Here is a 27,406-nt window from a genome sequence, read left to right as displayed (position 1 = left end):
TATCAGTATAAACTGAGCTATATGTGGTAAAATACTAAGATCTTTATATATCCCTATATGTACATCCCATGTATGTATATGCATTATGTATAACGTATATCGTATATCATGTATTGTGCACAGTATATCATAAATCTCAAAATGTATATTGAACAATATATATCGTATATCCTATACCATATATAATATGTCGTATATCGTACATCATATATCGCATATCTTGTATGGTATACCTAGCTTTCCTCCAAGTAAGCACATGATCTTTAAAAACTAGTTCACTTAGTTCACAGTTCGGCAGTTCATATTGCTCAGCTCTACAGTTGATCTTATGATCAACATCTAAATAGCTCAGCATGGAGAGCTCAACTCAAGCATTTCGTTAATGGAGCTTTGAACTGATCGAATCGTTTATGGCTCTGCATTGAGTAGCTCAAGAACAAATGAACGTTCATTGCAGCATTTAATATGCAGACTAGTATGAACTCGTGCATTATAGTACATTATTCATTAAAATGATAATGAGTAGCTCAATTGAACTAGTTACGCTATAAAGTATCAATATTAATTAATGCATATGGCGCAGAGTCGTATACATGTAGTTTCTATGTCTTATAAAAGAGATTGTCTAGCTATTTCAATGATCTTTAATATAATATATTGTTATTATACCAGATTCCCATTGGCATATCCAATATTGACTATAATTTATATGTTTTACATATAGTATTTACTTTTCATTCCATAAAATACTTATACTTGGAGACCCTTTATATATGCAGATAATGTATGGAATCTGTAGATACACATAGTATCAGATGATCTATGATGTACCAATAATGGGATTCATTTATGTACGTACAGATATACATATGTATATGTATACTCTCCCATTTTCATAACTTAAATTCTTAACTTGACTAACATTTTTGACAATTGTACAATATAATGCTGTACGTGTATATACATATGTATGTATTGTAGGCGGATTTATTTCATTCTTCTCTAATTTATTTCCACAGCTAATCCTTGAAAACTTCTTTGATTTCTCACTAAGAGTTACGTTCTGATCTTCTTCTTCTGTTTCAGCTATTTCTATGACCATGGCCCAATAGTCAACTATCGACGTATATGATTAAGTATAGATAGATCTGTATCTATTGCTAATTAGTCATAGTACTGTTACCTTAAGTCTCTTATTGGCCTACCACAATATATACATATATGACTTTCAATTTTATTGGATTCTCTTTATGGTGTTTTTAATGGATGAGTATATTTATTTGAGGAGATATTATAAATTCTAGATTCTGTTTCATAGCTCTATATAACTGGAACTGTCTATACTCATAACAAAAAAACAGATTCTCTATGGAAATACTATATAAATAGTTCCTAAATCAGCTCGATATGCATATTTAAATACATACATACATACATATATATATGTATGTATATGTATATGTATCTAGCAGACATCTTTATAATGCATCCGCATATCTATTGAAACTCTACAATCTACTTACTCCTGCCGGCTGCATCTAGTGCTGCTGCTGTCGCTGCTGCTGGGGTCTGAATTCCGCTGCCCAATTGCAGTTGATCCTGCTGCTGTTGTTGCTGTTGTTGCTGTTGCAGCAGTTGTTGTTGCAGCTGCTGTTGCTGCTGCAGTTGGAACTGTTGCAGCTCGCAGTGCACCTCGTGCACGGGCGGCGTTGGCGCATCGTCGCGTTCGCCGCGCAAGCAGGAGGCGAGGCCACGCCCACGCGGCATTGTGCTGCGCCGCAACGGCTGCTCCATGGCAACGACGCGACACTGCGCCGTCGACGTCGACTGCAGTTGCGACTGCGCTGTCGGTGTGCGCGGCATTGAGTGCATTTTGCGCTGTGCTTCCAGCTGTTGTTGCTCCTGCTGCTGCTGCTGCTGCAAGCGCTGCTTGCTGCGCTGCTGCTGGGACGCTGCTGTCGACTGCAGCTGCGCGTCGTCGTTGACGGTGCGCAGTGCACCGCAGTTCATGCTTCTTCTTCTTCCTCTTCTAGTACTGCAGCCGCTGCTTGCTCTTGTTGTTTAGGGTTTTATTTGTTAGACTTTTTTATTTTTGGTATTTTTTTGGTATTTGAATTGAGTTTTCAGTTGCCTTGCTTTTGATTTGTTAATTAGATTATTGTGTATTTGGTTTGCGTTGCGTTTTGTTAGTCTCTTTGCCCTAGCCCTGGCATGATTCTCATCCACTTGCTCTGGAAATTGTAACGAAACACTAGTTGCTTTAGTCTTTGAGTTCACCCAGCGAGTAGCGAGTATCGAGTCACTGCTTAAACTCTGCTGAGTGAACATTCGTTGCTTTAGTCCTTTGGGAACGAGAGGCGACGAGCGACGAGTAACGAATAGCGAGTAACAAGTAACGAGTGAATGCAACAGCACGATTAGGCACGATTTAGAATTATATTAACATAGACGCGTAGCGAGTAACGAGTAGTAAGTGACGAATGATCTACAATTTATTCAAGTAACGAGTGCAGCGAGTGATGTATAAGCAGTAACGAGTTACTGCAGCGAGTACTGATGTTGCAACAAAATCAATCATAACAATACAAATTTGGATTTAGTCAACACAGTTCATCCGTAACGAGTAACGAGTAGCGAGTGGCAAGTGTCAAGGCTTTTGTAAAGAAAAAAACCTTCAATTGCTGATTTGTTGTCAATGAGAGCGAACGTCGTGAGACTAATCAACCCACCGAGTGGCCAGAGCTGACTATATGACTGACTGACTAACTAACTTGGCAAACGCTGTCGCCCTGACACGCCGGCTGCGGCGCCAGCGTCGGCGGTTTCGCTTGCCTGCGTCGACAATTAAGATTTATGGTCATGGCGTGCTGGCTGCCCTAAAGTTTTGACCCTGACTGCGCCCGACCCACTCGCGGTCGCAGTCGCAGTCGCAGTCTTGGCTCTAGGCCCTAGCAACCCCTTTCTAGCCCGCAGTCCACCTTATGACAGCCAACTCTCTGTCTATGTGTGTGTGTGTGTGTGTGTGCTGTGCACCGCAAATTGTTAACTAATTTTACTTTTTGTTTGCTTTTTATTATCTTTCTCTCTCTCTGCTCACACACGCGCGACTGCGCAGTTCGGCTAACCAATTTGTTATCGTCATCGACATCGTCATCGCAGTCGGCCCCAAAAAATTTCCTTTTAACTTGTACAATTTTACGCTCGTTGGCTCTTGGCGCGAGCGAGTTGGAACGAATGGAATGGTAATGAAATGAAACGTTTGTCGTTGCTCCATGGCATGCATGAACGCTACTGTGCGAGCCATTTTAGCAGGTTATCGATAATTATTGCAATGTTTTCTTAGGCTTTTGTTTGTAAATAGTTTTATAGCAGTTTGCATGGGCTTTGAGTGGAAACTAAAGTACAACTTAAAGCGACGTAGCTTTAAATTTGACTAAGCCGAATATATTATCGATGAGTGAGAACTGAGTGGGCTAACTGAAAATTGATTTATTAATAGACATACATCTATCTATAGAGACTTTGTCTATTGTCTATTATTGCCAAGTTTAGCTAAGCATTGAAACTAATTGGCAATATCGATAATTTATCGATATGTGTACGTAAAGAATTCTCAACACAGCTTTTTCTAAAGTATTCTGAATGTTATTATTTATAAGCTTAATGAATCTTAAGAGTTTCTTGTTCAATTTATCGATACACAAACTTGTCGATATGCCCCAAACTTGGTTCTGAAGGATGAATTATCGAATGTGATCGATAAGATACTTATATTTCAAATCAACTATATATCGATATATCAGCATCTATCAATCTGTTCGCACAGTTTGCCAAACCGATCATTTATCGATAATATGTCAATTTATTGTTGATAAACTTGCCAATCAATAGTCAATGTCAATCATAAATCAATTTTCTATAGCTAATCACTTTAAGCACAATGCTTAGCGACTATGCTAATTGTAGCAATCGATATGCTGCCTAATGCCAGCGAATTGCTATCGATAATTACAGCAGACAAGAGGAGAAAAAATTATGCATTTATGCTTCTAATTGAAATTCAAAGGCTTTCACGCATAAAAATTATGCACAGACGTTTGAATTCTAGGCCGCTTTTTTTTTTCTCTCTCTCTCTCTCTGTCTTCTTTTATTTCGCTTCGCGGCTGCGGGTTTTTCTTTAACCATTGTTGTTGTTGCTATTGCCACAGTGTGGTTAATGAATTTTCCAAGCCAAGTTGCGTGCGTTTTGCCATGAACACTTTTCCATAAACATTTTACTCCACGCCTTTTGGCTTCTGGCGCTGCGAGCTGCGTGAGCCCAAAAAGAAAACGCCAGAGCATGAGGTCGCTCTATATAGAGATGACTACACACAAACAAAAGCACACAACCACATACATATACACGGCCACTTTTATCTATATATTCATATAGTTATGGTTATAGTTATAGCGATAAACATAAATTTCGCCGTCTTACTTTCTCCACAGAGACAAGAGACGCAGCTGTTCTCAAGCGCTGCTGTTGCTGAAGCGTGACGTCGACGCTGGCGCTGACGCTGACGTCGTCGCACCTGTAAGCGACTACACACACACACACACACACACACAGGACTCTCAGCCGTGAGTGCGGAACGGAAGTGCGAGCCAATGGCCAGAAATGGACAGAATTTGATATACGTGCGCATATGGTCATGGGATCAAAGAAACATATGACTGCACAGACAAGCAGCAGCAAGTGTATGTGCATGTGTGTGTGCATGTGTGTCTGTGTGCTTGTGTGCAAGAACAAAGCGCCGCAGCGGATGCGCCAAATAAAGCAACCAAGCGATGCGACACGATGCGACGATACGGCAATCATTGCATTTCAGCTCCAGCCAACTTAATGCTGATTAATGCAACAATATGGCAACACACACACACACACACACGCTTACATACAAAAGGAGTTGGGGGTGGGTGTGCGCAATTTGGCAGCGTTACATTTTTGCACGTCGACTGCAACGATGCAAAGATGACGTCACAAATATACATACATAGCTACGAGGGCCGCTTCAAAAGTAGTTCACAAGCGGAAGAGCTGTAAGCAAGGCGTTCGCTAGGCTCGTTCAGTAGAAGTGTTACGAGTATATGGACTGTAACACTCAGATATTTGGAATATATGCAGTAGCACTATATATAAGTTAAGCTCTCCCACACTAGAGTACTAGTGATTGGGGACGGTGTGTTAGGTTCTTGTGAATATATAACAACTTTGTGTTCAATGAAATAATATATTTTATATAATTTGGAACAATAGGTCTAAACTCTCTCAAGTCCGAATATAAACTGAACTAAATTTGTTCTACTCGTTAGGTTCTTCCCTTGAATGTCTGACTGGACTCTCTAGCCTCCATAGATTGTCGAAAGTCTTAACTTATATACTACAGGCACTATATAAATTTGCTCATATATGTTTGTCTAAGTACTAGAATTCTTGTCGCAATAGCCGTACAGCCGCTGTAAGTGGAGCCGTTATAGCCATATTCTATTGGTACTTATAAAAACTTTGCACATACGAGGATTGTAAGTTGTTAATTTTTTACATGTATTATTATTAAATGCTGAATCCATGCCATTCCATTATATATTCCACATTTCCATGATATCATTTACAGTCGAATTTCGATAAATTGTATCCCGCAAAATCACAAACCGCGATACATCGAACAAAATGCTATTCTTTGATACTTCTCGCTAATTTGGATTTCTGTGTAAATCGCAAAAACGGATCCCCTTGCCATTTTGAATCATCGGAACTCGACTAGTCATGGGGAATTCTGATATACCGGCAGTATAGCAAAGGGAATCATTGTATCATTGTATCATTTAACCGTTGATAACAGACTTATATGCTGAAGCCAATTCGAATTTGATATATGCTATAATCAAATCACGTAGAGCTCATTGGACATTCCCTCATATCTCGACTGTACAATCTTTAAAGCTCGAATCAAAGAAAAGTTTTAGCTCACATAGTAAACAGTACACCAGAATTCAATACGAAGTTCCATTCTCAGTCACAAAAAGTATACAAACAAAAGTGAGAGGCTGATCATTGTTTTTAGTGTACCTCTATTTATCTGTTTTATTACGCGTATTAAAATAATATGATAATTGTGAATGCAAAAGCGTAAAACCTATTCACAATTGCCTCATTTCGGCAAATAACCTGCCATAGCCGTAGACGTAGCCGCAGTTCATGTGAATGATATACTATATATAATAGCAATATAATGAGCACTCCAAACAAGCTCACAGCACGGCAAAGGCATTATCAAAATAAATTATAAATACACCAACAATTTACAATTTTCTTGACACTCGACTATATATTATATTATTCGAATATTTCCACTTTAATTGGCAACGCGATAGGCGAAGAAAGTTGGCTATTTTTAGCGATGTGGCAACACTGCATCAAATCGAGACCGAACTTTATGAACGTTTTGTGATTTACTTTGAGTTATAAAAAAATTCAAACTCGCTTTCGTTACTAAAGTTTGAGCTATTTAACTGAAATTTCAGCAGTATGGCAGCTCCTTGAGTACTCTCATCTTTAGCAAAAACTATTAGACAACTGCTTTTGAGCCTTGACAGCAAGATTTTACTACAATTGGGGCTTTCGATTTAATATTTATGGCATTATGCCTGATTCATTTGACAACCAAATACATTTTTAGGCGTTTTTGCTGGAGTGGAGTTACTTAAATTAGTTACAGCCGTCTGGTAACCTTGGTCAGTTCGCAGACCATGAGTACTAAAAATATAAACTACGCGACATTTAAGTTGCCATTAACTTAAATGTCTCATATTTAGCCATACGAACAATGAGCTTTCAAACCAAAATAGAGTGGCAACCTTGCACATGCAAAGTGGCAGCACACGATTGAGCGTGCTCTCCTCTAACAGCATGTGAACCACGTGAATCGTCTTTGCTTTGAAAAAGAACAACTTAGAGACTTTAATATACCTGGTATAAGCTGGGAATATACATAGAAAGGAAAAAAACCTTTTTAGAATTGTTATTTACATTTTGATATAGTATAGTATATAGAGATATATAGTAGTATCTATCAAGTATCTTTTAGTGTATACATATATATCCATCTCTATTTATTCAATTATTTCCTATATAGATCTGTTTTGGATCTGATTTCGCTGTGGATGGATTCCTTTGAGCAGAGATTCCAGTTATACTGAAGAATGATTTGCAGTTTTGGGAGTTTTGCTAATATCATAATACACATATATGTTAAATGGATTTACAAACAGCAACTAGATCGGTTCGTTCGCATCTCACGTAGGCGAACCTAAGATCATCATAAACTTCATTTTATGGCTGTCAAAAGTAAAAACAAAATCTTTTTTTTTTTGACTATTTCAATAGAGCTTCCCTTGCTGGGGGCCTCGACGCAGTCATTGACAATCTTCTCTTCTTCTTCGTCAGCTACTGCTGGATACGTGGGAAACTTTGCCGCATTGTCGCATAGAACAAAAGACGTTGCAGTCGCCGCCGACGTCGCAGTCAGCGTCGGCGCAAACGCAGTCGGCCATATGATGAAGCGTTATGCAAGCCCAGTCACGGGGCACGCCTCTCGCAATTTGTGGGTCTGGGTCTGGGTCTGGGTTTGAGTCTGAAACTGAGACTGCCTCTGCCATTGCCTCTGACTCTGGAAGACCCCGATAGAACCCAGCGAGAGGTCGTTGGCATTGGCGCAGATTGGCAGATCGCTGGATTGGTGGATTGATGAAGATGCGAGATATAAACAAAGCAAGCGGATCACCAAGCAAATGATTTCCATTACATGTATATGTATGTATATCTTTAACTATATATTTGCACGGTCGGGTAATTGACTTTTGCCGGCGATGATCATCAAAATGGACCACGATGATTGCGGCGATAATTGTGACATACATAAAGCCCAGCCGAGAGACACGCAGTCGAGAAGAATGACAAGAAGAACGGAGAGGGAATTAATTGAATAAGAGAGAGCGACGGAGAGAGAGCGAAAGATGGGAGTGAGAGAGAGGGAGTTAGGGAGTACATCTAAAAGCCAAGCTTAAGCGACTGAACGATGCCCTGTCTTGCAAATAAGTACAAAATTTATCGATATCAAGACCAAACAAATTGATATCGATATGCATGTCCCGATATAACGTAAAGCCATTGAATGATGAGGGTAAAACCAAGATGTTTAAGTTATCAATGAGGTAATAAATCGAATCTGCTAGGATAGCTGACTCAGTGGTAAGTCATCGATAGCATATATCGATATATATGCGAATATAAATAGTATGTCAAGTCTACATACAAAGCAAACATAAGTTAGTTGACTTTGAAACAAATATAAGAATTATCGAGAGTATCGATATCATGTAAAAACAAGATAAACACTTCGAGCTACTGGGATGTAGACGTAATGCGCGTATTTTGTGCCAAACCCTCATTTTGATGTTATTAACACTTCTAGCTGCTGTCATATACAATTAAACAAACGCGATCGATATTTATCGATTTATAGAAAACGGGATAATTTGTTAAGAATGTTGACCTGAGCTATACAGGGTATAATAACGAATTAGAATAGGAATAAAGATAAATGGCAAAATAGCAGGCGGAATGGGTGGGCGTAGCGAGAGAGACAGAGAGGGAGAGAGGGGAGTATGACGCAGGGCGGGGCAGAGAAGGCAGATAGCCATAGACGTGTTGCCTTTTGTGTGATTCATTCCGAACAATGCAAAGACAGACAGCAACAACAACAACAACAACAACAACAACAGCAACAAAAGAGAGACAAACAACAATCAGAACGTTAACTGAAAAACTAAGCAGCACGAGGAAAAGCGAGGAGGGAATGGGGGAGGGCCGCGGGGAGAAAGGCGAACTGGAGGCTCATTGTTGTGGTCGTTGATCGCTTGTTGGCCACAGTCAAATTAAATTAACAACTACAAAATTAACAACAACAACAACAACAGCAACAGCAACGAGAAGAGTCAAGACAGCAAATGACAAAAAAAAAAGTGAAAATTGTTGTTTATTGTAGTTCGTCCGGTTGGTAATTTCTGTTTCTTTTTTTTCGACGGATATTTGCGGTTCTTTTTTTATATTTTATTTTGGGGACAGTCCATTTATAGACGGAGAGACGACTGTGAAATTCTTCAATTGTTTGCCGTGAATTTCAATGGGCCTAAGCCGAAAAACCAACTTGAGCAGGCGTATCATGAAATGGCTAACAGAACTGGCTTAAGCCGTTTTAGCCGGAATGATTGAAAAAAAAACCATCGAAATCGGAAAAGAAAAGACTCTTTCTGCTGGACTAATTCTATGTCCAAAATGGCAAACAAAAATTCTATAAAACAAATCTATAGAGTGGAAAATTTGAAGAGCATTTTGTGGCTTTATTTTAATATTTAACACTAAGATTGATGGTTTTGTTAGATAAGATAGCTGTACTCTAACACATATGTAAATCTCTCTAAACATATCTATTTACAAATATATATATCATCATCAATAATATATGTATTCTGGTATATTACATATGCCTCTCAGCGAACTTTCTATTCTGTGAGTTTCGTAAACTTAACAGACTTGAGGTCATGTTAGTGTTGATTATTTCTAATCAACAATAACAAGGCATAAACACACACATACGCACACAGAGAAAAGGTGTTTGTCTAGCATTTTGAAAAACCTCTTGGTTCTGGTATTAACTGACTTTGCTGCGTCATCGTCGCCTTTGCTGCTTTCGCTAAGCTATAACAACTTGGGAATTCTAAGTCTACATCCATTTGCCGCCTATGTGATTTGATGACATTCTGTAGAGCTCTTTAAAGTAACTGTATAGATACCATAAGTGGGGATGCTTCATTGTGACGCTGTTGTGGATATGGAAAATTAAGAATCTACTGCAGACGTATGATTAATGTGTGCTGATGATGGAGAGCCCCTCTGCGCACAGAACTCTACCTCAGTTGAGATCGACTAAATTATAAACGTTTCTAAAGTAAAATACTGATACATTTTAGATTGATTCATAGGATTCTAGATTAGATTTGCTTGTTTAAGAGTATTTCACAATCGAATGCATAGAAAGTATTTCATGTTTTTTTATGTATTTCAGATTTCGAATCTAGATTATCTTGGAATCGATTATAAATATGAGCATAGGCTTATATATATATGTACATATGTACTGAAATCATTCATTGTTGTAGGCAAACATTGAGATAGGTACATCTATATATACAATACTAAGTTCTACTGCCCGATTTTTCTGCCGAAAGCTCGCTCAATAGTCTCCTGGCTCTTCTCCTGTCGAATTATCGATCTCTATCTCTATCTCTATCTCTATCTCTAGCTCGATCCTATCTCGACGCGAGCGCGTAGCTCGAGCGCGAGCGCGACGCGAGCGAGCGCGAGCGCGAGAGCGAGCGGAGCGCGAGCGCGAGCGAGCGCTAGGCGAGCGCGAGCGCGTTCGAGCCTATCGCTGTATCCGAGCTCTATCTCTATCTCTATCATATCTCATAATCTCTATCTCTATCATCATCCTTATCTCTATCTCTATCTCTATCTCTATCTCTATCTCTATCTCTATCTCTATCTCTATCTCTATCTCTATCTCTATCTCTATCTCTATCTCTATCTCTATCTCTATCTCCATCTCTACCTCTATTTCCTAGCTATCTATGCAATACCTAAAAACTATCCTTAAGCTAGATTTTCATTTGGCTCCGATCACGGCGGAGTTATTCCATTGTCTTGGCAAAGTCTTTATAGATCAATTATCTCAGCCCCTGGCCGCTTTATTATCACCACTGAAATTGAGGCTGGCACTGTGACTGGGATCCATCCCAGCCTGGGGCTGGAGCCACGCTTTTCATTCAACGCAATTTTTCACACGCTGCAGGCAAAAAAGCAAAAGAATGAAGGAAAGTGGGCGAAGGGGAGCAATGATAGTTTACTTTGCTTTACTCTACTTCAGTTTAGTTGACTCAGTTGGCGGCCTTTTTGTCTGGCTCCACTTTGATGGGGCTGTCGTAAGTAGCTTCAACTAGTTAGCAAAAGGTGCACGAATTATTGGGGGAGGGGGAGGTGAAAGGGGCTCTGGTTAGTAGGAAGCGTTGCTAATTTTGCGGGCTCTTTTAGGTCTGGCAACGTTTGCATATTATGTAAATTATATTTTGTTTTTGCAGGGGCAAGAAACTTCAGCCAAAGGAGGTGGAGGAGTGGAGAGCGGAGAGGCTAGGTAGATATCTCCCAAGACTTTGGGCCCAAGTAGCGCCCAACGGGGCCTCAGATGTTGAAATGGGCACATAAAGCAATTTAACTGTTTAATGCTACCTCTGCCTCTCTGCCTCGTCCAGCCCACCCTCTGCCCCTCCTTCCCTTCCTCCCTGTCGCTCTTTGTCTCTGTCTGGCTGCCTTGAAAGGGAGCACAGCCCAAGAGTGGACGAGAGCGGGCTCTACGAAGCGGCTGGGCACATTATGTCTTTTAATGGCAGAATTGTGTGAACTTATTGTTGTTGTTGTTGTTGTTGCTGCTGCTGCCAGTTGTTGTTGGTAGTTGCCCAGTTTGGTTGTTTACGCGATTATTTTCCTTATTTTTATATTCGTTTCTGTGTTGCCTTTTTTTCGCTATATTTATCTGATTTCTCAGCATTGTGTGGGCGCTGGTAGGCGTGGCACTGTGCTAGTGCTCGAGCTAGTGCGTCGCGCATTGGCGTACAATTCGAAATTTTTATTTTTGGAAATGATTTCAAACGCATCTCAAGGTGTGATAAACATTCGTGTAAACAAATCAAATCAAATTCAATTCGTTCGAGCAGCAACAGCAAAAAGTGGCCCTGGGCCCCATGCTCCAACTACAGCCAACTGCGTTGACCCCCAACGTCTGCCACACCCCAGCCCGGCCCCTGTCCCCGCGCCCTCACTGCCCCTTAGCAGTAGCCAGCGACTCGTTGGGCTCCAATATAAACAATGGCAAAACCCCGAAAACTGTTTACAGATGCAACAGCTCTGCTCTGCGCGCGGACACGTTGCAAGCTGACATAAATCTTTTGCTGTTGCCAAAGACCAATAGAGCTTATCGCATAGGATTGGCCAGGATGGGCAGCCAATGTAGCCGAGGAGAAGCAATGGAGGCAAGAGATAGAGAGACATGTGACAATGGATCTAGCGAGTGCTCGACTAGCAGATACCCGAACTTTGCACAGAACTAGTGCTTCAATTACTCAAGACTGTTTGAAGATATACATTTATGTATATGCACATTTAGTTCCAAAGTATCTCTATAAATATTTATAGTTCTCGTTAGAGCACATTCGAATCTGTATGAATGTTAAGATGCCAAGGCGAAGGGAAAGGATGGAGCTACATATAAGTGTAATATAAAAACATGTATGAAGTAGTAGTAGTAGTTTTTCTCGATCTGCCAATAAACAGCGATATATCAATTTTTATCGATTACAGAAAAGAAATTGAAAAAAGCAATATTAGCTTAGCTGCATATAAAACAAAATACTAACAGATAATTCAACTACGATATGTTATCGATAACTGCGAACTGATCTTATCGACTATAGTATCACGCTTGGATAGGCATTCTATATACACATGTCGAATGGCTAATAGCTAAATGTATTCATAATGATAGAATGGATAAACAGTTAGATATATATACCTCGATAGACTCAATTAGTTCTATACGAAAACGAGTTCAAGTTTCTGGTGTATTATTGATTCACAAAGAACTCCAACTGAGGCAATGATTTACGAAGTCCCATATAGCTAAATATCTATAACTCGATTTGAAGCTATAACTGCTAGCTTCAAAGTTGGATCTAGCATTTAATATGGTACTACGGAGTACTCCTATTCAATAGGAATTCATACAAATTCTTGATGTCTAAGATCAATGGTCTTAAGAAGAACATTCCATTGATAGATGTGGTCGATAGGTCAAGAGCAATGCAAAAGTATATATATTTTTCAATAGACATACATATAATATGAATATGTATTATAATACGTATCACATAACCCATATACTCTCTGGCACATTGTGAGCGAGCATTAGAAATTCTTCTGAGAATTGCCTTAAGCTGTGATTGCCAAAAACTAACGAAGTAGTTCGATGGGGCAATAACAATTATAATCGAATCAGTATTCAAAAATCATCAACTATATATGTATGTATACATATAGAGATTTGTATATAGATATATCTTTCAAGTAGCAGATCTTAAAGTATCTTCACACTTGTGCGCAATCCTAGGGCTAAGTCCGATTAAAAATAGACACGAAATAGTCGTAAATAATTGCACAAGTACTTGAACACATGCACAGACATACAGGCATACATGCATACATACATATGTATATGTAGATTTCTATTCATGTGTGCGTGTGTTTATATATCCATTATATAATTGGCTAGCTCAAATTGGAAGTGGAAACAATTGCCATATGTAGATCGACTGCTCGACGGGACTAAAAGACGCTGATGATGATGATGATGATAATAAAGATAATGATGATGATGACGATGACGATGACGACATCGAGCAGTTTTTGTTTTTTTTTTTTTTTGTGCAAAGTGCGAACGAGCAATTTACATGCAAACAGATACATAGATACAAGTATCTCATGGATACAGATACAGTCGACTGACTGACAGATATTTATGACATATGAATTACTGAATGCGACGCCGTTAATTGTTGTCGTTGTCGACGTTGTTGTTATTGCTGTTGCTGCTGTTTCATTTATGCTCAATTGAATGGCCAGCAAACAGCTTCAAAGCCAACGGATACAGCAGCAAAAAAACGAGCTGCTAACAACTTTGAGATACATTCGTATCTACAGAAGCGCAGCGGCCGCAATGCACCTGCAGTTGCCAGTAGTACCTTCAGCGACTCACTAAATAAACAAAACAACAGCAGCAAAATGGGCGTGGCAGTTGTAGACAAGGCATCACAGACAAACGTCGCCAATTGTAATGCATTTTAATTTCGACTTGAACTATTTGCGCATAAAACTTCAAGAGAGAGAGAGAGAGAGAAAGAGAGAGAGAGAGAGAGAGAGAGAGAGAGAGAGAAAGAGAGAGAGAGAGCGAGACTGGAATAGAATGAGTACGATTGAGAGAGTCATATAGAGAGCAGAGGCTGGCGATGTTCGAGCGATAAAAAACGCTCGCAAAACGCGCGTTTTTTTGGCTGCCAATTTCACCCGCACAACAAGCGACAAATGGACAAACGCAACAATAACAATACAATGGCATTCATCATCATCATCAACAGACAATGGCTGTTCCCCAACTCCCACCCAGCACTTCCAAGCCCACCCCCAATGCCCGCTCGCGTCGCAGCTAACAAAGGGAGCGCCCCATTGTTTCTATTGGCGTTTGCTTTTCCCAGTTGAAAAGCTCCAGGAAAAAAGTGATATAGTAGAGTATCAGCGGCTCACAACGACTTGAACTTGATGATAAGCACACAAAAATACACACACTCAGGATTTATAGGCCAATGATTCAGTAATTAAAGTGGAATTTATGCAAATAGATAAGCGAAATATCTTGACAGTTATTGAGAGAAACTTTCTCTAGAAGTCCACCTAAAGGCTTTATAAGAGAGGTCAAGGGTGCACAGAGATTATATAATAAGTGAGTTTCTTCTATGTTGCAAAATAAAGGCTCTATAAATAGAGCGAATGCCAACGAGGTCAAGTAAGGCTAAGGGAATACTCCATAAAAGGTTCATACGAAAAAGTGCCTATAAAAGCGAGTACTAAGGGAATACAAAGATATATTTCATATATACGACTCGCTGAATGTTCTATAAGCGACATATGTACTCTATATAAGGCTCAGGGAATATTATATAGAAGCAATCTACAGATCTTTTACAAAAAAAAAAAAAAACAAAGAAATGTTCTATATGATACTGAATAAATACTCTATGAAAAGTACTACACCTACAAAAAAGACAACTTTTTCTATATGAGACTAACCGAATGCTCTATCAAAAGAGGATATGTGATCAGAGATTGTCTATAAGAGAGAGAGAAAGAGAGTAAGAGAGAGAGAGAGCTCATAGAGCTCCATACAAAAGCTTGAATTACCATTCAAGAACCGGATCGATATATGAGACTCGCTAAATACTCTATAAATAAATGCAATGACAACTAAATTTAGAAGATTCTAATTAGAGTTTAAGGATAGAGTATTACACAAACTTGCCTAAAGGAAAAGCTTTACTTTTTACTGTTATTATGCTGCGGTTGCAATTTTTTTCCTTTCTGCATTTTATTGTTGTCTGCAAAGCGCTAAGCGCTCTCATGCGGGTTAGGTGTGTATGAGAGAGAGAGAGAGAGAGAGAGAGGTAGACAGGTGAGCTGAGGTGCGCTGTGGTAAAGGCAGGGGGTCGGGGGGTGGGGGGCTCGCTTGAGCTGCTGCACTAGTGCATTTGATTAATGCATTTAAAATACACACGTATTTTCAATTATTTTTAGTTTTAATTTCAAAATAGAAAGTTTGCAACGCGCAGCCTCAGCGACAACAACAGCAACAACAACAACAACAACAGCAAGAAGCGAATGCATAAAATGCGTATTTATGCAGTTTTAGACATACATACATACATATATATATGCATATACATTGATACATACATATGTCTATATATTTAGATTCTCGCTGTTTTTGTTGTTGTAAATAAAATGTGGGTCATGTGCATCAAATTAATTAATTGGTGTCAATTGGCGGCATTTGCAGCGCGCGTTTTTAAGCTCTTTCCCTCTCCCTCTCTTTCTCTTTTCTTCTACCTCACTTTCTTTAAGCGGTTTTGTTTGTTTTGTTTTGTTTTTCTGTTTTTTTTGTTTTTTTTTTTTTGGTTGCTAACTTGGCCAAATGTGGCTGACATAGTTTGCCATTACAGTTGCTATTCTGATTTCCATATAAATACCCCCCTCCCCACCTCTCCCCTGCTCAAGCCACTGCCCCATTGCTTCCACCTTTGCTACCTTTGGCATAGTGTCACAGAAGCTAATCCGGATGCGCTTATAGCCATAAACGGTTAACTAACAACGACAACAACAACAACACTTGCTCGACTTTCCGGTGTGTGTTGGCCAAGTTTTTGGGCGCTTAGGCGCTGCCACGCCTCAATTCCCATGCCGCGTTACGCCTTCAGGAATGGTGTCAAGCGCTCATTTCCCTAATTTCGTTTTATATTTTCTTTTAATTTTGCTTCGGCTTCTTCTTCTTCTGCTGCTCCACGCAGTCGACGCGGTTTTAAACGCGCACAAAACGCGCCGCGTGCGTTTGTGGGCGGTTTTATTCAAATATTCCTTTTTATTATATTCTCTTTTCTGATACGTTTTCGAATTTTCCTTTGTAGAAAAATATTTTGCTCCGTTTGCCTTTGCTAAATTTATAGCCCAGTTGAGTTTGAAGATGATGATCTATGCGAGTGTGTATGTGTGTATTTGTGTGTGAATTGCCCAGTTTTCGCGTGTTTTTTTTGGTTTATTTTAAATTTTGTTGTTTTTTTTTTCGCCTCAGTTTTTGGGGTCTGTGCGCGTTGCGAGTCGCAGGTTTATTTGCTTTTTGTTGCTTTTGTAGTTTTGTTTGTTTGTTGTTTGCATTTTATTTTTAGAACATTTCATTTCGCATTCGCAACGCGCCGCCGCGCGCATAGTTTTACAAAATATTTTCCAATGGACTACAACATTCTGTGATTTTTCTTCAGCCTCGTGCTGTTTGCTTTTTCGCACAGCAAAAAGTTTTCATTCACTCACAACAACAACAAAAAAAAAGCATGTACACAAACATTTTTCATTATGGAAATTCGTTTAAAAAAATTCAAAAATGTTGAGGGCGTCTTTGCTGGATGCCAACGGAAAGACACCGAAACAGAAAATACTAACAATAAAAAATAAGGCACAAACACATAGACATCGGCACAGCAGAGCCGCCACTCAGCTGTGAATCGAGCGCAACGACTAAACTTCAAATAACAAATATGAAAAACAAAAAAAAATAACAAATATTCATACTAGAAAAAAAAAAAAAAACAACACAACACTAAACTAAACAGCAAGTGCCGTGCCGCAAGAACGCACCGAAGCGAGAGCTGACGAACCGAGCACCGAACTCAACCGCCTGCGCCGGAAGCTTAAAGTGGACTGAAACGAATCGAACCGAACCGAAACGCAGCAACAACCAACGGCAGCGTCAAAGCTGGCCATACGACACAGTGGGCCTCGGCTGTCGAAAACTCTTGTACTTAACTGCACAGCGACGGTCGTGTGTGAACAAATTATTATGCTCAGCTATATACATATATGAATCCATCAAGCCGAAGCACCAGTAGCTCGTGCTCAATTTAAAATTAGTTTTCATTTTATATTTATTCTAACACCCATTGTATCAGTATATATATATTTTCAATTTATATATAAATATAATATTATAAGTATCTAAATATTGATGGGGTTTTTATACAAATTTTCCCTGCGTACTTATGTTAATCTTTAACAAATCAGTTTCCATTGAATGAATGATTATGTTTAAGCAAATGAAAAAAAAAAGATAAAATAAAAACAAAAAAAAAAAAAAATTAAAAATAATAAATAAATAAAATAAAAAACAACACGTTTTTATACCGTATATTGATAAAAAATAAAGTGTCAAAAATATAAAAATAAAATACAAAAAATATAAAAATCTATATAAATAAATAGATCTAAACAATAAATAAATAAATGCATATACTTGTATTCATGATTTTATTGAAGCATATGTACCTATATTACGATCATAACATCTAATAAATAAATATATATACATACATGAATATAATCTCATATGTATGTATATAAATACATAAATACACAACAAATAAATGTATTTACGTGTATCTACGTTATTATTGGAATCAACGTAACGTTAATACGTTATTACATTCATAGTATGCTCGAAATAATGTCGGCTCAAATTTTTTTTCCTAGTATTTATATTACATAAAAATAGGATTTCAATAAATAAATTAACAACTATGTACATGAGTAACATAGTCTATTATAGATTCTATAGAAATTGTAATCACGAGCGGAACTTCGTTTACAATCAGGAATTGCCATTTCAGCAGCGCCAACAGCACATTTGCTCCACAGTGCAGTGCAAGTCAATGAAATGAAACGCAACGGAAATGAGACAGTCTTTGGCTGAGGCGCTGTCTGTCGCTCTTTCGTTCGTTCGTTCGTTCGCTCGCTAGCTCTCTCTCTCCCTCTCCCAGGCGTTCTGTGTTCTTGGAACAGTTTGGCAGCCGAAACGAAGCTGCGAACGGCGCAACGCACGAAGCGTTGCAAGTGCTCACAGTCTTTGTTGTTGTTGCTGTTGCTGCTGCTGCTGCTGCTGCTGCCGCTGGCCATTGCAGCGCTTTGTTTACATTTGCAGTGAGAAGTAGAAGAGGAAGCAGCAGTAGAAGTAAGCGACGACGAAGAAGAAGAAGAAACAGCAGTTGAGCTAATCGCTGCAGTTTTTTTTTATTTTTACTTTTTTGCTTCTTCTATTTTAATTGCATTTTAGTTTTGGTGTCGAGCAGCGACGCCTGCGCAGTCTCCGCTTCAGCGGCTATTTAGCTTTGAATTGGCCAAGCGGCAGCCTTGATACGCAGCCATTAACAACATAAAACATAAATAAAAAGCAGCAACAACAGCAACAACGATGACAGCAACAACAACAACAACAACACGCACAACAGCTAAAGCAACTAATAATTGAGTAAATAGATGAGTTTGTATGCGAAGCTTAACAAGGAAAACATTGTAAGCGGCATTGGCAACAGCGGATTGCCAAATAACAGCGATAACGATAACAATTACGATTACGATAAATATACAGTTTGAGGTTAACATTTAACTAGGCAAACCCCCGGCCATTTAAACCTAGAAATCGAGCAGAGTAATTAGAGTTGTTTTAATGGTTCTCTTCTACTTTTTACGATCCATCAATTTGTGGCTTTACGGGGCTTTTGGCACTTTACATACACTCTGCACACAAGCGGATAAGAAAAGTGTTATATGTATACATATGTATATACATATATATACCCTGGAAATGTTTGACTTATGTATGTCAGAGCGGCGTTTCCCTTTCCATTACAAATGCATGGATGCAAATGTTTCACATGCCAAACATTCCATGTATCGAAACTATTTTTAGATCTTACACAGAGGTTTGCATGTGCTTAATGTAACGCGAATATTTCCTATTTCTATTGCTTTCCTTGAAATTCGTTTGCGACACTTTTGTCGCCTGCACGAACTGGACTGCTGCCCAATCGCGCGTATATTGTCATTAACGAATTCGCCATTGTTGTTGTTTGTCGGGTGTCGCATAGCGCTCTCTCGCTCTCCCTCTCTCAATCTCTGCCCCTCTCTCTCTCATTCACACCCACCCTCTTTGCCCGTCTGCTATTGTGCCCAATGTGCTGGCATGCGTGACGACGATACAAACAAATTTCCTGACAGACAGCACAGACACACACAAAGAGAGAGATGGAGAGAGGGAGGGCGAGAGTGACGGGGAGAGGCAGACAGACGCTTTTGATATGATCGGCAACAACAACAACAACAACAACAACGACTGCACTCGTCGGTCAATACAATTAAGAGCTGCGACTAATGGAAAAGGTCAGCCCGACTGGTCACACTTAACACTTTATAAGTACCCCCCACCCCACCCCAGTTCACCCCTTTCCCCCCACTTGCGTGCATTGAGCATATTGGTTTTGTGCAAACTGCCCAAATTTTGCGTATTTACTCAGGTGTATCGTCGTCCCATGAAGTGCTAAGCTGGGGGCGGGGCTGATCGGGGTACTATATGCATACATTTTGCTAGAGAATTGGAATTGGAAATATTTTATATGTAGATTGTACATGACAAGTCATATCTTCTGTCTATGTAGAATATGCCTTAAAAATAATATATTGCAGATTTCAAAAACATATTTGGTAGGTAAATCACAGTGGATTCCATCCACAGCTAATGAGTATTTCGCAGTCTGTACAAATTTGATATTGCTGGCACTCACCTAGATCATTGTAGAGCGTTGTATTCAACACTATGTCGTTGAGGCCGGTCATGCCGGTGCTGAGACAGCTGTCGGAATCCTCGTTCTCCTCCGCCAGTGTGGGCGGACCGTGCCACAGGGCTTTGACGGGGCGACGTGCACGATCCAAGCGCACGCGCGGTATATCCTCATAGCAGACATCGCCCAGCTAAGTAGACAAAGAGCAAGAGACAGAGAGAGAGAGAGAGAGAGAGAGAGGGAGAGAGAGAGCGGGAGGGACAGAGAAAGTAACAAGAGCCGTTAATATGTATGTGTAAGTTCGTAAAAACAAAGTTACATTTTAGCTTATAGAGAATATATTATTATCATTGTCCATTTATTTTATTTCTATTTTTATAATATTTTATTATTATTACTATTATGATTATTGTTATTATTTTTCATTTATCAAGCATTACGCACCTCCAGCTCCTTTTTGGGCGTAGCCGGAAATATCTACAAGTTAGTAGTATTATATGATCCATATTAGTGGGTGCAAGAGTGTGGGGGAAAAGAGACAACAACAAATGCATAGTAGACATATAGAAATGAGTGTTATAGAAAGTCTATATTGTAAATGAAAATGTAAATATATTAGAAGCTTAAATTACGGTTATTTAAACAATTAATAGAGCAACAACATTTCACTACCGAGGTGGTTAAGCTGTTAATTCCTTTATAATCCCCAGCGAGTTACTCGCTCCATTTAAGTTGTTAGTTTATGTATGTTACTCGCCACTCGCTACTTTTACCATGCTACGCTTAGGAAGACCTTTTTTAGTCCTTATATATAGCTTATAATCCGTTGTTGTATTAAATATTGACCATTAATCATAATATCAAGTGTTATTTTCCAATTCCTCGCTACATACAAAGTTTACTCGCTGCTCGATTCCGTTCTGCATTTAATTTGCCGCTACTGGGTATAATTACTACTGTTACTCGTTATTTCAGACTTCATATTTGTTAAATTCTCCACTATTACTCATCACAGTTTATCGGCAATGGCTTTCCTAGTATATCTAATGACTTGCTGCTTTTTACTTTATTTTGATAATTATTAATGTCTAACTGTTAGCTAATGTTCTACAAATTACTCCTAATCGGTACTCATACTTAGTTTTTACTCGTTACTGAGTACTCAATCAGTACTCAGCTGATACTCACTACTTTTATATTCCTTACAGTTATAAAGTTAGTTACTTCCATAGCTCGTTACTCGTTGTTAGTCACCGCATTCCACTCGTTACTCGCTACATTATGTCATTCGTTACTTACCGAAATCTCCTCGCTGCAGTAGGCGGTAAATGTTTGATCGTCCTGCTGCAGCACACAGTAGAGAGGCCCCCATGGAAGCGGTTTGATCATGCGTGTCAGCTCGCCCTCCGTTTCTACAAGAAAGGCAAAAGAACAAAAGTAAATATTGTATATATGAAAAACAATATGATAGATGAATGTCTTAATCAACATGAATATCTTAATAGGCATAAGCAAACAAAGAGAAAATATCATAACAAATTCGAATATTCAAAATCTTTATATATACATTATACACACTTAATACTATAAACGTATTAATTATAAATCAATTATAATTAAACTTTACAATCTAGTTGCAATCATTACTCGCATACAGTGGCGCCATCTAGCGAACACCGCGGACAATGCACGATAGAATTAAAAAATCGTTGCATGCTTTCAGGCGCCACTGAATATTCCTATCCAATCAGAGTGCGCGCGCAGCATTTGAAGAAGCGCACGAAAAAGCGCTAAAAAATACCGAAAGCGCACGGAATCAACAAACTACTCCCCCATCCACAATTTGCTCAGCACACACATTCATGGACTGTAGCTGCTGCACGCATGCGTGTTGCTAATAAGTCAGCGGGACTGCATAAATAGCAGAAATAAATGCAACTGCAGCCGCGTCAAATGCCGTTTGCCCGTTGCTGTGTGGAAAATTGTATGCATTAGAAACATAAGCAGAAGAAGAAGAAGACAAAGAGTAAGAGGAAGAAATGAAGAAGAACGTTACAATGGGCAGGCAACCAGCTTGAGCTAAGTAACTGCTTATCCCACTCTCGCCTCTCCGCGCACTCTCTCCTTGCGCTCAAGCATTTGCCATGCCCGCATCTTATTCAATAATTCAATTCCATCGTCTCTATCTCTATCTCCGTCGCTCTGCCTGCGCTTGATGCGTTGCGTGGCCCCGCGAAATTCTCAAAGTTCGTTTCACTTCGGTTCTTCAACGTTCTTGACGACGGCTTCGACGTCGACGTCAACGTATGCGATAACAATGTGAAGCGCAGCAGCAGCAGCAGCAGCACCAACAACAAGATAAATAATAATAATAATAAAATTACAAAAACAAAAAAAAACCTTTTTAATTTGTTGAAGTTGCGAGCTAAACCTAAGAGACAGGTGAGCGGGGGAGGCTGCTCAGACGAGGCGTATGAATTGGGGCTCTTTACAAAAACTTATCGAACTTTAGATACCCTAACAAGGGTTTTAAAACTTCCTGTTCTTTGTTTCAGATATTATTTAGGCAGGTTATAGTTCAATTAAGTATTACACTAAATGTATAAATGTAAATAATATTATGTATATAAATTTATTTTATTATTATTTTTTTTTTTTATAAATTTATAAATTTTGTTTTCAATACTATTCAAAGCAATATTATTCCTAAAAAATTTGAAACCATTTTTTTCCGAATTCTCTGTTTATGGGTTTACTAAATTTGGTCGTCCAACATTTAATGCTCAGTTGCTCTACAATTTTCATGAACGCAGCTGTATATAAACGAAATATAAGCAACAAATGTTTTCAAGTTTTTGCTCGCACTCTATACAACTATTATGAGCCAAGTTTATTACGAGCCATACATCTCTCCATATATGTATGTACGTGTACATGCAACATCTGTAAGCCAACACACCTTAAGAAATACCCTTGGCTAGATCATCAGAAACAAAAAACGAAACAAAACAAAACAAAATTTAACCCAAACTTGAGGCAGAGCGTGGGGCAAGTACCCAAGACAAGTAGGCAGAGGCGTAGGCAGAAGAAATTGTGAAGGAGACAGCGGCAGAGACAGTGCCAGAGGGAGAGAGGGAGTGCGGAATATCTCCGCTCTTATTGCTCTATTATTTTTACATACTACAGCCACATTTCAGCTGCGGTGGCGGCGGCGGCGGCGGCGCCCGTCTGCCCATTTAACATAAATATTGTTTGTAATTGTGAGCTGGACGTCGACGTCAGCGTCAGCAGCGACAACGACGGCAGCGTTGCTCAGCAACTTTGCGTTAATTTTGAAACGTTCGTTGCTCGTGTTTAATTTTTTTTTGTATTTTGCATAAGAATTTCTCGCTTTTGGGTTCAATGCACTTGAGCCAAAGCCAGCTGAGCGAGCGAGAGAGAGAGAGAGAGAGAGAGAGAGCTTTGCACTGGCTCTGCCAAGGGCGCTGCAAGGCAGCGAGGCGTGGCATTGCAATGGCCCACCTGCCCAACTGCATCTGCACACCTGCCAGAACAGCTGTCAGTGACGTCATCACGCTTATCGATCAATTATCGATATTGGCATTGCGCAACACTGGCCAAACGGCTAATCGCATGCGCTGCGTGCGAATTTCAAGAATTTATGATCGTGCCAAAAGCAACAAGAATTTTTATGTGAAGTGTTATGGAGATGCAGATAAGCGAAAGAAAGAGAGAGGGGACGTGATGGGAAGAAAGAGATAGAGACTAGAGACTACTCTTAGATATTTGTATGAAATTGATTGGGAGTTTTTAATAGATACAGAGAGAGAAAGAGAGAGAGAGAGAGAGAAAGACAAAGAGAGAGATAGGGAGTGTAGATGGAACTAGATAGAGAAAGAAATAGAGAGGGGAAGATTAGAGCACTAGGCGAAATGCTCTACTCTATAGAAAGAGGAGAGAGCTAAACTTTATATTCAGTTGAGCTCGGAAGTATTAGGGAGTGTGAGAGAGAGAGAGGGTCAGATAGAGGGAAAGATAGAGTGAGACGTAAAGAGAGAAACAGAAAGGAGTGAAACGCAGAGAGAGGTAAGAGAGATCGAGTTAACGCTCTACGCTTCATACGAGGCAGTGGGAGTGATATAGAGAGAGAGACTGTGAGAAAAATATATCGAGTACGACAAAAAAGAGAGAGGTGTTTGTGTATAATAGACAATAATAGATAGTATTATATTTAGTGAGAGAGGTAGATTGAGACTGAGACTAAATATTCTGCAATAGATATTTGTATCTATATATAACTCTGATCTACTATAGCTAATTGCTTATGATAGAGTCTCATTTCGCATTACAGGGTAGCAACATAGTCATTGCTATTCAGCCTGACTCACGGCTCCACAATCAGCGCTCGCTTCGTGTTGCATTTGCATTTCTTATGCAACTCGTTTATTTACTTTCTGGCATTAACTTACTATTAACGTGTACGTTTTTTATTCCGATATTATTTATAGAACTCTTCTTGAAAATATTGTTTTTGTTTTGTTTTTTTGTTTTTTTTTTTATATAATTTGCTTATGCTTGCTTTTATCATAACTTTTCAATCGAATTCCATGTAAAGCTATGCAAGCTATCAACGAGAAGAGAATTCTATTTGATATTATAATGTACAGAATATAATTCCATTTGATACATTAATGTACAACTATATATAATATATACAATAGCAATAATGCAAATTATAATACTGATAATAATAATAATAATAATAATAATCTAAGCATCTAACATCTTTAAGATATTAATCTGAAAGTCTCGGTTGGTTAAGTTAAGTCAATGAATTAGTAAGATAAATTATTCTGATTAATCAGCAATATATATTTAAATATATAGCTCAATCGGATATCTGATTTCTTTTGTGGTTTAATTTTTATAAATCAAGTTGAATCAACTACTAAGTTTATTTAATTAAATATAATATAATAAATTATATATTTGAGTTATCAAAATTTCAAGAGCAGACTAATGCACAGCAAAATGGACAACACCCAGAACTAATATGCTCTTTTTACTTAGCGCATGGGCATTACACAATTAATTATATCAAGCCAAATGAAATCTAGTCAAATGGAACTTCAAAGACAAATCTTAACCCATTTACCGCATACACTTGAAAAAATGAAGGAGTTCTAGGAAAAACGAAAAACACAAAAGTTACAGAAAAATTAAATTAATAAATGAGCCCAACAGAAATTAAAAACAAAACAGAAACTTCGCCAATTAAAAGTAATTTAAAATAATTTATGCGATGCGTCATTAATGCGTCTATGTGTGAGAATGTGTGTGTGTATGTGTGTGTGTGGGAGGGTGTGGCATGTCTTGCAGTTGACTGCATTCAAGAGAGCGGGGCAAGGTGGGGGGATGGCACGAAATGTGTCTGACTGCTCAGTTATAGTGACGATCGACGCGCTCTGTTCGGCGTCTCGTTTCGCCTGTTCTTGTGGCTTAGCTGCTTCCATTTGCCTTGTCGCCGCCGAAACCAAAAACGAAACCAGCGACAGCAATTACGAAAATTGGGCTAGCGCTGCCCCTAGCCGAATACGGCATACTCTCATAGAAGGGAGATCCGAAGGGGAGCCAGCTCAGCTCTCAGCTATATGATTAATATAAATCATACAGTTCTGCTCATGCAATGTAGGTGTACTCAACCCAAATGAGATCAAAGCAGCTGAAAGATCGGAATATATAGGCAGCTTACATAGAGATAAATCGAATTTTTATGAGTTAGATTCATTATTTAATCCATCATTAGCCATCCACTGTACGCATATGAGCTATACACATCATAAGATATCTTAAGCTTTACGTTTCATGTCAACAAAATGTTGTGAAGAGAGATAAATTATATATGTATTTATCTACATGCATATATACATATATACATACATATCCATATATGTAATTTTTGTAAATAATTTTTCTAATTTATTTAACTTATGTATATATATTTTTATTTATTTTATTATATTCTATTTTAATATATTATTATATATATTATATTTATATATTTTATATACATGTAAAATTGAATGAGCTGTATGGCAACCTGGCCACACTATCTTAACGGGCTGGCAACATTTACATATATAAGAAGCGAAGTTCGAGAGGAACATTGATAGAGGCAATTCCCATACGCCGGCGTTTAAAAACCTCTTAAGTAGTTACAGTTATTAGAAGTTATGTACATTTTTTTAAAGTGTAATTCAATCATTATATTCTCAAGCAGTCTCTTATCAATAACTTAATTAATACTCTGTCAATTACACTATACCGACAATTATATGCACAACATACTAACAGCTAACATAGTCTATACTGTAGTATGCATAGTAGAAACTATTTCAAATAGAACCAAAATTTAGTATTTCTTGAGTTTAATATAGTATAATAATATTATAGAATAATTTATAATGATTATATAATATAATGTTGTATATATTGATCAAATAAGCATTGTTCTACAAATATTATTAGTCTAGCATTCACGTATGCTGCTCTTCTTCTTGAAAAACAAACCAAATACCAGATATACTAGTCATTCAAATTCAATCAAAACGAATCGCATGCGTTCATAGAGCTATTTCCCTTTATGCATATTATTTATATATACGTACACATATTATATAATGTTTTTATATATATAATATTATCTAGCAGTACTTCGCGTATATTGTTGAGGTATATAGAGCATTTATTTATTATTGAATGACATCAATTTGGCATGCCTTTTGCTTTGTGTTAGGGCATCACAAATTGGTTTTACTTTTCATTTCTTGTAGTGGAGGTGGCGGGCGCCAACATGAGCAACGCCAACACTAGCCCCAATAACAACAACAGCAAAGAAATAACAATAATAATACGTAGGGCGACAACAATGGAAGCTAAGATGCGGCATCAGCTACTTCCGCATGGGCAACAGCAGCTGTTTCACATAGAAAGCAGCAGCAGCAGCAGCCCCACTCCCCCATCCAGTTTGTGTCTCTCTGATCTCTGTGTGTGGGTGAAACTGAAAAACTGACAGATGAACAAGAGCAGCAGCAGCAGCTGAAGGGGGAGGGACGGGTGGGCCAGGGCTGTGCGGAGTGCAGGGTGCAGGCAGCCCAACGGCTGCAGCTAAAGTTTCTAGGCAAACGCATTCTTCTTTCTCCTCTTTAGTTTTTTTTTTTTTCGGGGGATTTGTGTATGCGTAGCAGCGCATAAGTACAAACATGTGTAT

The 27,406-nt window shown here is 38.7% G+C and overlaps 2 protein-coding genes across 6 annotated transcripts in view; both read right to left on the bottom strand.

Annotated features, from left to right (window-relative positions):
- Positions 1-27,406, bottom strand: part of raskol (Ras GTPase-activating protein raskol) — a 59,809-nt gene that overhangs the window by 20,498 nt on the left and 11,905 nt on the right. For 3 of the 5 annotated variants that reach the window (XM_089263345.1, XM_089263346.1, XM_089263348.1), the window contains 3 exons: positions 21,436-21,548; positions 20,581-20,613; positions 20,140-20,326 (listed from right to left, as the gene is read on the bottom strand). In XM_089263345.1, the coding sequence (XP_089119471.1) occupies positions 20,140-20,326; positions 20,581-20,613; positions 21,436-21,548 (333 nt within the window). The remainder of the gene's footprint in view (positions 1-20,139; positions 20,327-20,580; positions 20,614-21,435; positions 21,549-27,406) is intronic. The other 2 variants (XM_089263347.1, XM_089263349.1) reach the window with 1 other exon arrangement.
- LOC108656669 (uncharacterized) lies at positions 1,516-17,308 on the bottom strand. The gene is made up of 2 exons (XM_089263483.1): positions 17,165-17,308; positions 1,516-2,231 (listed from the first exon to the last, which is right to left on the bottom strand). Exon 2 carries the CDS (start codon positions 2,008-2,010, stop codon positions 1,516-1,518), a length of 495 nt encoding a protein of 164 aa, XP_089119609.1. The 5' UTR covers positions 2,011-2,231; positions 17,165-17,308.

Source organism: Drosophila navojoa, chromosome X (genome assembly GCF_054131105.1).
Source record: "Drosophila navojoa isolate 15081-1374.11 chromosome X, UAZ_NAV_1.0, whole genome shotgun sequence".
In the NCBI taxonomy this organism is placed as follows: domain Eukaryota; kingdom Metazoa; phylum Arthropoda; class Insecta; order Diptera; family Drosophilidae; genus Drosophila; species Drosophila navojoa.
The sequence above is the reverse complement of the archived record's forward strand: the minus strand, read 5'-3'. Positions and strand labels throughout refer to the sequence as shown.